Genomic DNA, 13,288 nt, shown 5'->3' on the forward strand with positions numbered 1-13,288 from the left:
TCAGCTGTTACCCAAAGTGATGGTCAGCTAAGGCCCCATGCTCACTCCTGCTAATCCCACCATTGTCGGTAGGCCTTCATCATGCCTACCTCAATTGAATCCATTACCATTTGCCCCACCCCATTCATATACACACAGCACAATGAACAGTTTTCTGCAGCAATTTCATGATGGATGCATTTCCAAAGGGAAAACATCCCTGGTGTTCTTCAACAGCTTTAACTAATGGTTACACTCCTCCACTGCTCTGTCAGTTCCACAACACTTGTTACGGACTGTTAGTAATTGTTCATGCTTCTGAGCCTTACAACAGAAGTGGAATCTAACCTGATTTCCCCAGCTTTAACTTATACTTAGCTCCAAACAACTCTCAATGGCAGTCTCAGGCTTCTTCTACAGCCTTGACACATTACAAAACCTCCGCTTAGTGTGACATTTAATTTATTAGATGACACATTCAGCAGCACCTAGCATACCACTGGCATTAGCATAATTTCAATGCATGTCTGACCAGCAATGCAAATAGCTTGAAGTGGAGAATGAAGCAGTGCTACTAGCTATAGAATTATAATGGTCCAGTACACATAAATACACTATCCTATACATTCAAACTTAAGTTAATTTGCATACTTTTACTGAAACAAGTAGTAATTTTATATATTATCAGGAAAGGTCTTTTATGAAATTGCGTTAATTTATGAAAATCACTGCTGGCTTGCAGCTTTCACTTATTTGAATGATTTATATCCACACACAGTTGTTCCTCCACAACACTTAATTCTTTCTAGCAAAACACTTTTATAGTAGCCAATTGTTCATAGCACCTGGTGTTACTCTTCCTACATTTTCCAGTTTCACACTTCATGGCAACGAGTCTGGTACCTGATGTTGAGTTTTGCAACCTCTTATGTATTATTCTGCACCCACCATCAGCACAGAAGATGTGGAATCTGTCAAAATTGGACCACAAAGCAACCACCAGAATACTAAGTCTGAACGAATCCCGAAAGTTCTTATTCTGAATACTTTCCCCAGAGAATCAACATACAGATATGATAAGAGGCAATGCAAACCACCTAATGATTTGGTAGAACTGCATGTTCATTTATTGTAAATAACCATTTTTATCACTTGATAAATTTTAAATCCAACAAAATGACAATTACAATTATACACATACGTAAACAATTTAATTACATTATTTCTTCATCATCCCTGCTTGAACTGATTAATTTATCGCTCTTTCTCGACCTTACACTGATTGTTTTTGACTACCTTATGGCACCAAATTTTGGGTGCCATCTTATTTTTTATTTACCTTTTAGTACTTTTAAGTTCACCATAATACAAAACATGCATATCCCAAAAAAATTACTATATTAAACATGTAATACTTAATAATTTTATGCATAATCAAATATACATCACAAGCATTTATGGTCAGTGAAATAGCTTTCCTGTTACTACCCCTGGGGTAACTATAACATGGAAATCAGCCGTTCGCTATTCACCATTGAGCACACTGTTTAATTTTATTCTTCCTTTTCTATCCTTTTGTTCAAATTTTAATCATTTTTTCTGATAATTTAGCACAGTTTTATACTTCATTGTGAAATCAGTGCCCAACACATCTTTTGTTAACTGTTTCACAATAAAGCAAGTCATTGTAAACTGAGATTTGTCAGTTTGGAATCCTACTAACATTTCTTCTCTTGCTGGCTTGCTCAGCCTACCTGTTTCAGTTCTATTTTTCACTGTAAAAATTATCAGTATCTTGTTCTTGGGTCTACTTATGAAATTTTCCAATATGTCCGACACATTGCTCATATAAGCATCAGGTACATATATTTTCCAATCACAGACATTGATTTCTATGCTTCCCCAGACATTTTTCCCATGACAGATCATTTCCTATGCCTTTTCCACTTTTGTCCTCTTCCAATGCATTCATCTCATCTGTCAAACAATCTTCAATCTCATTATTTCCTTCCAATAACTTATCAATTCCTTCATCCCTGGCTCACCTTTTCTTTTATCAAGTTCCCAACCTATCTTAGCCTTTTCAAAATCCCACATACCTAAAAGATGTCTGTAATTTTGACTACGTAATCTCCAGTCCTCTATAGTGTAATCACCTATATCTTTTGTAACCTAACCTAATTTAACTTTGTCATTTGGAGCCAGAGATTCGATCCCCTTAACAGATTTTAATGTACTCATCTTTTCCTCCACCATATTACTCTCTGTAACTTTACCCTCTACACATAAAATGTAATTACTTACCTCACACTTTTTGCTTTCCTCTAACAGCAATTCATCTTATTCCTCCAAACCATCACCTTGACTATCTTCAGCTGATGAGACAAATGTTACATCACCTTCACCAACATTATTTGCCCTTAAATACATATTTATGCTTAAATTTTTCTTGCTACCACAGAGTACTCCTGCAAAATTAATGAGACCTTCCATTCCCATCAAATTAGGACCTCTTCTCACCCTTTCCTTTAAGGCCTGGCACCTGATGTTCACATCATACATGTTAACCATGGACATCTCTTCTATTTCTCAATCTCTTGCAAGCAATTCGCCATAAGCTTCTCTGGGGGCTAGCCCGTCTCACCTTCCATCAAATGCTCTTGCCACCTTAAACTTTTCATTCTCCCACAACTTTGATAACAGTGATTTTCAAATTTACCCATATGACCTGCAATCATTAACACAGTATTCCATTTCTTCCTTCATGAACCACTCAGTATTAATTTTGGGATCCAGCTCAATAGTTTCCCCATGATTTCATACTATGGTCTCTGAGTCTGACTCAGAACCTCTCATCAACATTTTATCATCACATAAAACCATTGGCTTGCTCCTTCTGGTCTCAAATTTTTTCCCAAAAGTTTGCTACTATTAGCCTCTTCCTCCACTGAATCAAATAAATCTTTTACTCCCATTTCCACATCATCTAATCTATCTCTACCATATATTTCTCTTCCCTTACTGTTGCTCTGCTTCCAATTTCTCTCTACTTTCTTCTCCTCCTTTACAATCTACATTTCCATAATTTCAGATCTGCCCTCTAATTCCATATATCATTTCAGCTTTGCTGCTCATCTTGTTCTTTTCCACACTGGTTTAGACTGCCATCTCCAGATCTGAGATGTGGTGAAATCTATTTTTACGGTCTCTTGTTACAGTTATGTTGTCCTTGCATTGTTGCTCCCTCCAGCCTCACTCCCTATCATCATTTCTAAGATTTCCTTCCTGGATATTCCCTCTTTCCTAATTATTTCCATTATTGTTGCTGTTCCTGTGAAATTAATTGGACTGATTCCTTTTGTGCTGGTTAAAACTTCCATTGTAGTTCCTGTTCTCTTGCTTTCTGCTGAAACTCTGCAGTTTAAATTTCAGCACTTGTTGCAATTTCTCTAAAAAAATTCTAGAATTTGTCTGTTGAATGTGTTGCAGTATGTACTACGTTCCACTGCAACAATTCTGGTAATCATTGCTCGGATGTTATAATTTCAATTAGAATGCCTAGCTGTCGAGTTGTGTGCCCCAGTTTAGCTACCTCCTGTATACAAAATTCTCTCATAATCATACTGCCATGTCTATAAAACGGCCTGTGCAAGAAACTGTTTTGGATCTTGTCTGTTTCCTTTCACTCCAGAATTCATTTACAAAACATCTTTCAAATGACTCATAACTGGTAAACAAATCATTCAACAAATTTGCTCATTATTGTGGTCTCCTTGTAACTGTCTTTTCATTAATTTTATTTTTGTCACATCAGACATTCACAGTGTGAAGCTGTCTTTACACGCAACAAGAAAATCTATCAGATGACACTTTCCATAAGTAGCAAAGCACTGTGAAGTTCCCATGGTGCATTTATTATGGTTGCAGCGTGACCTATCACTAACAAATCTAATTTCAAGCTAATCTTCTCCAAACCCCACTGGTTTTTCTAATGACCCTTTCACAGTCTACAATTTTTTCACACACATTCTAGAGTGCCATCTGTGTTTCCCCTGCAAGTGCATTCTGCCACAGCAAACAGTTATCTACACCACACCTCAATATATCATGCACCTTTTCCACCTTTTTTTTAATTTTAATTTTTATATATTTTTTAAACCAAGTGGCCTACTTCATTGTAATTTTGTCCGTTTTCATTCTAATTTCAGTTAACTTTCGCTCAATCATACCCCCTACATCTATTTTAATTTTACCAACTTCGGCTTTTCACTCATTATTTTAATTTAATGTTTCCATTATCAATCTTTGAATTTGGTACAGTTTCAACACTTCATTTTTCCCATACTAAGCTGTAAAGCCCCCATCATCTGCGACATCTTAGTCATTGGATCTTCCAAATCCAAAGTTTCCCGTTCGACTTCAGGCTATCCAGTTGACTATTATTCACTAAACCACATGCGCTTGGTGACTGTTTGAACATAACATCTTCCATTCCTGATGGTAGGTCTACAAAGCTACACACAATGACACTTTGCTGGGTGTTGTTATTGAAAAGCAAAGATGCTGCCAATGCTGGATCTGCTGCCAATGCTAATGGTGAAGCTCTCACAGTTGTAGCTGATGTCTGCACTGTTGATCTCCAGTGCTAAAGTAGATGACATGTATTCAACACACCTTCATGTTGCTGTCTTATTACCTCTTGCACAGCATCAAATCACTATCAACTCCGTGTGCTACTACTGCTGCATGTCACTAAGCTAAGAGCCCCTTCACAAACTTCCAACAGCTCACAGGACCTGGATCATTGTTTCTCACTTGTAAGTTCAGAATTAAATGAATTTAAGTCTACATCCTGGACAAGAAAGGCCCCATTTGTAACTTAACTTCCTTGGGCTAATGTACGACACTATTCATTAAAACTTGGCTCACAGATGTTTCAGGCTGGAACCGTACATTGTCTGCTTTATGCCCTGACATCATAGTGACCAATTAATCCACTACACTGGTGATCCTGTGGTCAAATGGTTGAGGGCAGACACATAATGTGCATTAAAGGTCATTAAACATAAAATATCATGGAAATCACAGTAAAAGTAAAAATACCTTATTTTCAATTTAACTAGCAACACATGAGTGATGGTAGTCCCCACTTAACATGGTCAAATTACTAAGTGCACTTATACACCAGTTCTTCTAACCCCTCATTCAGATGTGTAAACTAAATTCTGTGTATAACAAAATATAGTCTCATGCTCTGACAGCTGAAGTCATAATCACAAGTCTGTGTTCAGAATATAACATTTGGCAGCACTTCTGACTGTGAAAAACATGAGTCTCTGATGGTCATAATCTAACATCCACTCTCACATCAAAAAAATCAAATCAGCCCTCTCCCACCATTGCATCCACTGACATCACCAAACTTTAGCTAATGGGACCTCAAGTAGCTCCCCATAACACAACACATTTCTTACAATACTTTGACACATTGTGTGCAGTTGAAATGAGATGCAAATTAATTAGAAACATAAATGTAAATGGAAGTGGAGCACCATTACTACACTAATAATCTTACAATTACTTTACACGTGTTATGCGAAATACTATTTGATAGCATGTCTACTGAAACAAATTTCTGTTCCTTTAAACCTGGATGTAGGATTTACACAGGCAAGGATGTGTGTTTATTGCACTTTCATTCAAGTACCATTGACAAGGTTAATATGTTAAATTAATTTGATATACTAATAACTTAACCAACTTTGATTCCATCAAGAACTGTTGTGCACAGTGACCTAGATTGTAAGGAAGGAGAGGCACACAGCAGTCAGTTGCAATCCCAGTAGTTTTCATTATAGTTGCAAATCTAGATTTTGACTATAAATAGCAATCTTCAGTGCATTTTCGTTACAACTCAACAAATTTGTAAAGTTTCATGTCACCATATGTTCTTACAGGTGTATAGGCCTCTGTGTGTGTGTGTGTGTGGGGGGGGGTTAGCGTATAGTGTGCTTGCTTGTGTGCATGAATAACTGACTGAATGATCCGTATTTCTCTTTTTTCGACAAAAGCTGTCACCGAAAGCTTCTGTGTAAGTGTCTTTTAATTGTGCCTGTTTGCAACTTAGTGTGTTATGTTTACAGTACACAGCAATGTATCTTTTACTACATTGTAGACATTCCTTCTCCCTACACACCTGTCCAAACATATGGTGATGTGCACAGCCGTGAGCCTGTTGAGTTGTAACAAAAATGCACTGAAGATGGTTATTAATAGCTGAAATTTAGATTTGCAAGTATAGTGAAAACTAGTAGGTTTTGCAACTGACTGCTGCGTGCCTCTCCCTCCATACTAACAACTACCGCTTCATTTACAAATGTGTGTGGGAAGTACTTTCTGGTATGACACACTTAATGTAAACATTTATTATCATGGCATATTTAATACTAATGTAATTTGCGTTGTTACACATGATAATGGCTACACTGCAATGCCATTATCTGATATTATGTCTGTCTTGTTATTATAATATGCACACTCCACTGCAGAGTGAAAATCTCATTCTGGAAACATCCCCCAGGCTGTGGCTAAGCCATGTCTCCGCAGTATCCATTCTTTCAGGAGTGCTAGTTCTGCATGGTTCACAGGAGAGCTTCTGTAAAGTTTGGAAGGTAGGAGACGAGATACTGGCAGAAGTAAAGCTGTGAGTACCGGGCGTGAGTCGTGCTTCGGTAGCACAGATGGTAGAGCACTTGCCCGCGAAAGGCAAAGGTCCCGAGTTCGAGTCTCGGTCGGGCACACAGTTTTAATCTGCCAGGAAGTTTCATATCAGCGCACACTCCGCTGCAGAGTGAAAATCTCATTTTGGAGATTCCACATATTCATAAGATGACATATAACAGCGCACACAGCAACGACAACGCAGACTGACTGTGGAGTGGGTAGTGACTCCTTTTAAATAATACCTATCATAACTATTTTTAGCAATGTTTCTAACTATTGTGTTTTATATTTTCCAAATATTATCCAACATAAGGCTAGTAAATTCTGTAATTTAAACTACATATGTATAGAGGGCTCTGGAGGGGGGAGGGGGGGTAGACATTAATTATACCATGGTAAAGAAATCTTATGTTAAACTGACACAGTCCACAGCATTACGAAATGTTGTATTCATGAGCTATGGAACAAGTATTAATGTAATGTAATGTAATTATGATATACACTGAGATTAGCTGTGTAATATTTGAAAACAGCAGTCTCAGTGTCAACTTAAATGCTGACACAAATGAACTAGTAGGGGCTATATGTAAGGACAAGCAATAATGATGACCTGACTTGCATCTTACCAGTATGTTACTTAATCATCTACTCTTGCACAAAGCTCAAACTACACTGCCGTTTGTGAAAAGTGCAACACCGAGAAGGAATTACCCAAGTAGCACCACACTTGGTGGTGGAAGTGGCGATGGGTGTGCAAGCAATACGTGATACATTTTGCAGTGAGATGGGGTATACGTAGGCCAAGCAGAGCCCTTTCGTGTCAGTACAACAGGGTTGATGTTGTGCCTAGTGTGGCTGGTGCACAGTTGTCACACAAGGTGGAAACAATACAGGGAGTGCCAGTATGCCTCGGCGATGTCACAGGGAGCCATATTGGCATGTGAGCGAGTTTGAACGGGGGAGAATGATTGGTCTCCAGGAAACAGGGTGGTCATACCGTGACATTTTGGCTCGCACAGGGCATGCTGCTACGACAGTGGTGTGTGTGTGTGTGTGTGTGTGTGTGTGTGTGTGTGTGTGTGTGTGTGTGTGTGTGTAAGCAGTGGATCACGGAAGGTCGTACACAGCGACAAGTGGGGACTGAACCATGGAACATGACCACAGCACGGGATGACCGTCATCTTGTCCGGATGGCCATTACGAACCATACAGCATCATCCACAGTGTTGGCTTGTCGCTGGAGCACTGCAGCGGGTGTGAACTTGTCTGCACCGACAGTTCATTTCCGTCTGCTACTAGTCGCATGCATGCCATTACTCCGGCTTCCATTGTCCAGAAACCACAAGCTGCTCTGACTGAAATGTGCACGTGAACACTATCACTGGGGTGCTGAGTGGCAACATGTAATCTTTTCAAATGAGTCCCACTTCGACGTGTTCTACAGTGATAGCTGCATATGTGTCCAGCGGTACTGTGGTGAGTGCAACATGTAGGGCTGAATTGTGGAGTGCCACAGCGGACAAACACCATATGTGATGGTTTGGGGCACCATTGGTTACAACAACTAATTTCGCCTCATACATCTTGTGAGCACTTTAAACAGCAACTGGTAACTAATGGAAGTTTTGGAGTCTTTGAGGTACTCCCCCTGCTTCAGGCATCTCCACAAGCCACATTTCAACATGACAATGCCCAGCCATATATTGAAAGAAATGTACAGGCCTTCTTCAAAGAGCAACGGGTACCATTGCTTCCCCGACGTGCACATTCGCCAGACATGTCGCCCTTTGAACAAGTCTGGGATATGGTTGGTCAGCACCTGGTCCGTCACGGTCCTCCAGTAACTGGTGTCACAGATTTGTGGGCTCAGATACAAAGTGTGTGGAGGGAAATCCCTCAGGAATTTATTCAGAACCTTACTGATTCAATGCCATGGTGTATAGCAGCTCTAATTGCAGCGCATGGTTGCCACACGACATACTGAATAGTAGGGCTCAAAGGACATGTACAGATTTGTAAAGATAATCATTTGTTACTTGTCATGTACCTAACCTGTGGTATTAAATTAATTGAATTCATGTGTTTCCTTCTTGGTGTTGCAAGTTCCACAAACAGCAGTGTATAATGTATTTTAATTCATACATATGTGTTATTGTAATGTAGTCCTATATGTTTTTAGTGCTGATGATAGCCACACAGAGGCTGAAATCTAGATATGAAATAAACAGATTATTAGTGGCTGACTGCTGCACATTTTCTCAATAAAAAAATAAAAATAAATAAAAAAACATAGTCACTAAGCACATCAGTTCCATAAGGATTCAAACTAGATCTTACAATTTTTGTTGCCCCCAACACTGTCTTCTGCAACATGTTACTGTGGTTTGTATTGCAAGAAACGTAGGCAAGAACAGGATGAGCTACTTGACATAGTGCAGAATGGTAAACACTACACATTACACTTGGTGTCAAGGGGTGAAACTATGATAATGTAAGACAAGTACAGAATTATAAAGGATCACTAAGAAAACTTAATAAGATCTAGAAAATTATGAATGTTGGACCCTTTGGCTTTTGCAAGGTCTACCACATTCCAGGAACGCTGGCCTAAGGCCTGAGGTGTGTGTATCAGTTTTGACCAAATAGGTGACATGAAAAGTACATCATAAACAATAGATATTTCAAGGAAGTGTGTAGTAGTTTCTTAATTTCTGCTCGTAATTAGCTTCATTCAGTGGTTGGTAAATAAGATACGCAAAAATCAATAGAAAGTTGAATTATAAGGAAAATAATTAGGGCCACAAAACAACATAGAAGATTGGAAATTACAAAATAATACTGAAATATACCAAAATATAGTCTGCCCCCGGTAGCTGAGTGGTCAGTGCGACAGGCTGTCAATCCTAAGGGCCCAGGTTCGATTTCCGGCTGGGTCGGAGATTTTCTCCACTCAGGGACTGGGTGTTGCGTTGTCCTAATCATCATCATTTCATCCCCATCAACGTGCAAGTCGCTGAAACGGTGTCAAATTGAAAGACTTGTACCAGGCAAGCAGTCTACCCGACAGGAGGCCCTCATCACATGACATTATTATTATTATTATTATTATTATTATTATTATTACCAAAATATAGAAAATATTTCAAATGTAATGACAAAAAAGAAGACTCATGCTTTTTGGATATTTATTTCGAACGTAAGATCTTCAAATATTTTTGGGATAAGAAGTCCATAACGAGCTGGGTCAAGGAAGTAAAAAAGGATTTAGAAAGAAATAACATAAAAACATAAGATACAAACAAAAGAGAAGCCTTTTGCAAAAAAGTATTGAAAATGGGAGGATTCCAAGGCAGAGTAGCTAAAAAGACTGGTTCAAAATGGTCTGAAGACAGAAAGAAGAAACATAGTGAACTGACGAAAGCAAACTGGAAGAACTGAAACTGGGACATGGTCCTCACATGACCTATTCACAAAAAAATATTATTATTTATTTATTTGTTTGTTTGCTTACTCAATTTAAACAGTATTGAAATCAGTATGTTAACTGTGTACTTTGAGAACTCTGTATTTGTTCTGCAGATTTCCCTATAGCTTTTATTACTTCATCGGCCAGATCCTTTTACAACAAGCAACCAAGTGAGACAGGTGGTTTTACAAACTGTGTGTGTTGGGTACAGTGATGTCCAGAAAGTAGATCATTTACTCAGCTTTGTTGATAATTACATCGGTCAACTGCATCAGACTGTGTCATCTACTGCCATGTAGGAGTTTCAGTAAATTTAGGATTTGTCATTTTCTATGACAGTGAGAGAATCTTATATGTAGCACAGAGTGAAGTCTTTTGTTCACTGATGTTAACTGATACTTCTGCCATAGCCTCTTAGTTTCTAGTGGATGATTTTGATGATATCATCATGCATTTACAAATATTTTGTGGGTGTTGGTGTTTTACATCCGGATGCATTGTGGTTTCCTTCTGAGTCTCGCACTATCAGCAGCTATCATCTATTCCTAGCTTCTTCTTCTTCTTCTTCTTCTTCCTCTTATTATTATTATTATCATTAATGCATGTACACAATACAACCTCAGAATGTAAGTAACAGTGGTACTTCTAGAAAGGAGTGAGACGCTAGTAGGTAAGTACTTAATTTAATATGTAGATGAATTAAATAATAAGAAAGCATACGACAGAAATTAGGACTTAGTGGAAAAAAGCTAACATTTATTTTGGACATTGTTACTGTGTATCACTTGCTCTAGTTTCAAGGTATATCAGCAACAAACAAATAAAATGTACATTGTTTTTCACATCAAACAACTCTTGCACGTCTCCAGCATTTACCCCCTATTTGATTACTACATGCTCTAGTTAGCTGAGAGCATCAGGAGAGTGGCTGCGACTGCACCATACAAGATTTTCTGAATGTGTGTGTGTGTGTGTGTGTGTGTGTGTGTGTGTGTGTGTGTGTGTGTTTACAAAGGTCTTTAATGAATTCCTGCAAGCCTTTTTGATCTGTGGTTATACAGATATCTATGATAAAAATGTTAAAAACACACACACACACACACACACACACACACACTCTCTCTTATCTCATCATAGGAGCAGTTGCCTCAGAAAAATTATTAATATTTGTTCCTAAAAACCTTTTATATGTGTCAATAGCATTAATTCACTTGAGAGATAGGACCTGAATTCATTTAAGCACCTGCTGGATCTCCTCAGTCATCCTACTGCTCTAGCAGTCTTCCACCTTGCATCCTCCAACAGCTGTGATGTGCACCATAGCACGATTCCAATATCTGTAATTATTTGGTAGCACATAATCAATGCGTTCTGGACCACTCACCTGCTGACCATGTTACACACAATGGTTACTTTAAGATAGTAGCTGGATAGCATAAATATTTGACTTGACTTTGAACTGTTTGATAAAGACAAATTTTTACCTGGCATGATATCAGTTACAGTGGTGAGCACACTACAGAACAAGATGCAAACCAACAAGAATGAAACAGTCCATTTAGCTGGTTTTCCTCATTACACTACCACAACTGTGTTATGAAATATTCTCTTGCTCATTATTATAACAGATACATGTGTCATTACTTGCCATCAGCATGTTAGTTATGTCTGATTTCTACAGTTTGTAAAATTTTTGCAATTCCTCAGTACAGCTGGGATGCACAGTGACAAGACTTCTCAACAAGTCAAGTAGAAATAAAAGCTAAAAAGGGATGTAAACAAACCTAGGAGGAAGAGTGATCTTGAAATCAAAATATCTATGCTTATGAAACAAGATCATAAATAAGATCATAAATAACTTTTTAATTAATAAAATCAATCAGTTTTTTATTGCTATTAAACATACATTCTCTGGTGAAACTGATTCAGGTACATAGTATGTCAATACCCCATTGTAACCATATTTCTCTAGAAATTTGATTCTTCCATAGTCAAATATTAACTTGCACATTCTGCCAATTTTTCTTCTCTTCTCGTGTGTCAGCTGCAGTCGTGCATACCTGAAACATATTATTCGTTTTATGTACTGCACAGACATTGCTCATCATGCACTAGCCAATGAGTAAAATGTGAGTGTTACATTTACTTGTTCCACCATTATGCACAGCAAAATTGCTATTTTCACAGCACTTTCAACAGATATGGTACAATGCAGAAACAAATAACTGCACTTACATTCCATTATTCAAAACAAAACTCTGCACACCAAAACAACAGATAAAAATGGTGGACAGTATTTACTTTCAGAAGGTGCATTAAAAATACTTAAAGAAGAAAATATTCTTCATTTACAACTTTAAATGAAGACAATATTGGCCATGAAAGCTTACACTGTATGAAGAAAATATTGTTCTTAGCTTCTGGAAAAGTAAGTTCCTTCTTCACGGAGGGTATAGGAATTGTTTGGGAGATGTGGATCCCCCATTAGTTAATCGCCTGAGTGATTAGACGCCTTCTCCCCCCTCTTTCCAACCTCTCCCAAACAATTCCTCTTTCCTCCTTGGGGGGGGGGGGGGGGGGGGGGGGGGGGGGGGGAAGGTACTGTTGTTCTCAAAGACTAAAGTTCCGTGTACTTTTTTAAGTGTCTCTTCTGGCAGTATCGGGAGTTGCAACTCCTGAAGATATTGGACAGCCTTCCTGTCTCTCAGAGATTTTAGCAATTTTTCTGAATTGAATTTATACACCAATTATACTTAGTGCATTCTTTTTGCATTCACATTAAACCATTGAACCAAAAGTGCTATTTACTGTAATGCAAACTATGCTAGTAATATGGAGCCTTATTCATAGCTATCTATTTAGAAAAGAAGCTCTGAGAGTCATTAAGATGATAAGAAAGGAGGAGGAGGAGGAGATTAGTGTTTAACATTCTGTCGACAAAAAGGTCATTAGAAACAGAGCACAACCTCAGATCAGGGAAGGATGGGGAAGGAAATCAGCTGTGCACTTTCAAACGAATCATCCAAGCATTTGCCTTCAATGATTGAGGGAAATCATGGAAAATCTAAATCAGGATGGCCACATGCGGGTTTGAACTATGGTCCTCTCGAATCAAGTGCA

General features: G+C 38.3%; 1 protein-coding gene across 2 annotated transcripts in view; it reads right to left on the reverse strand.

Moving 5' to 3' along the window:
- Positions 1-12,044: 12,044 nt before the first annotated feature.
- The window catches only part of LOC126184893 (tRNA:m(4)X modification enzyme TRM13 homolog), a 153,969-nt gene continuing 152,725 nt past the window's right edge, over positions 12,045-13,288 (reverse strand). For both annotated transcript variants that reach the window (XM_049927523.1, XM_049927524.1), the window contains exon 10: positions 12,045-12,228. In XM_049927523.1, coding sequence (XP_049783480.1) covers positions 12,048-12,228 — 181 coding nt within the window. In that variant the 3' untranslated portion in view covers positions 12,045-12,047. The remainder of the gene's footprint in view (positions 12,229-13,288) is intronic.

Source organism: Schistocerca cancellata, chromosome 4 (genome assembly GCF_023864275.1).
Source record: "Schistocerca cancellata isolate TAMUIC-IGC-003103 chromosome 4, iqSchCanc2.1, whole genome shotgun sequence".
In the NCBI taxonomy this organism is placed as follows: Eukaryota; Metazoa; Arthropoda; class Insecta; order Orthoptera; family Acrididae; genus Schistocerca; species Schistocerca cancellata.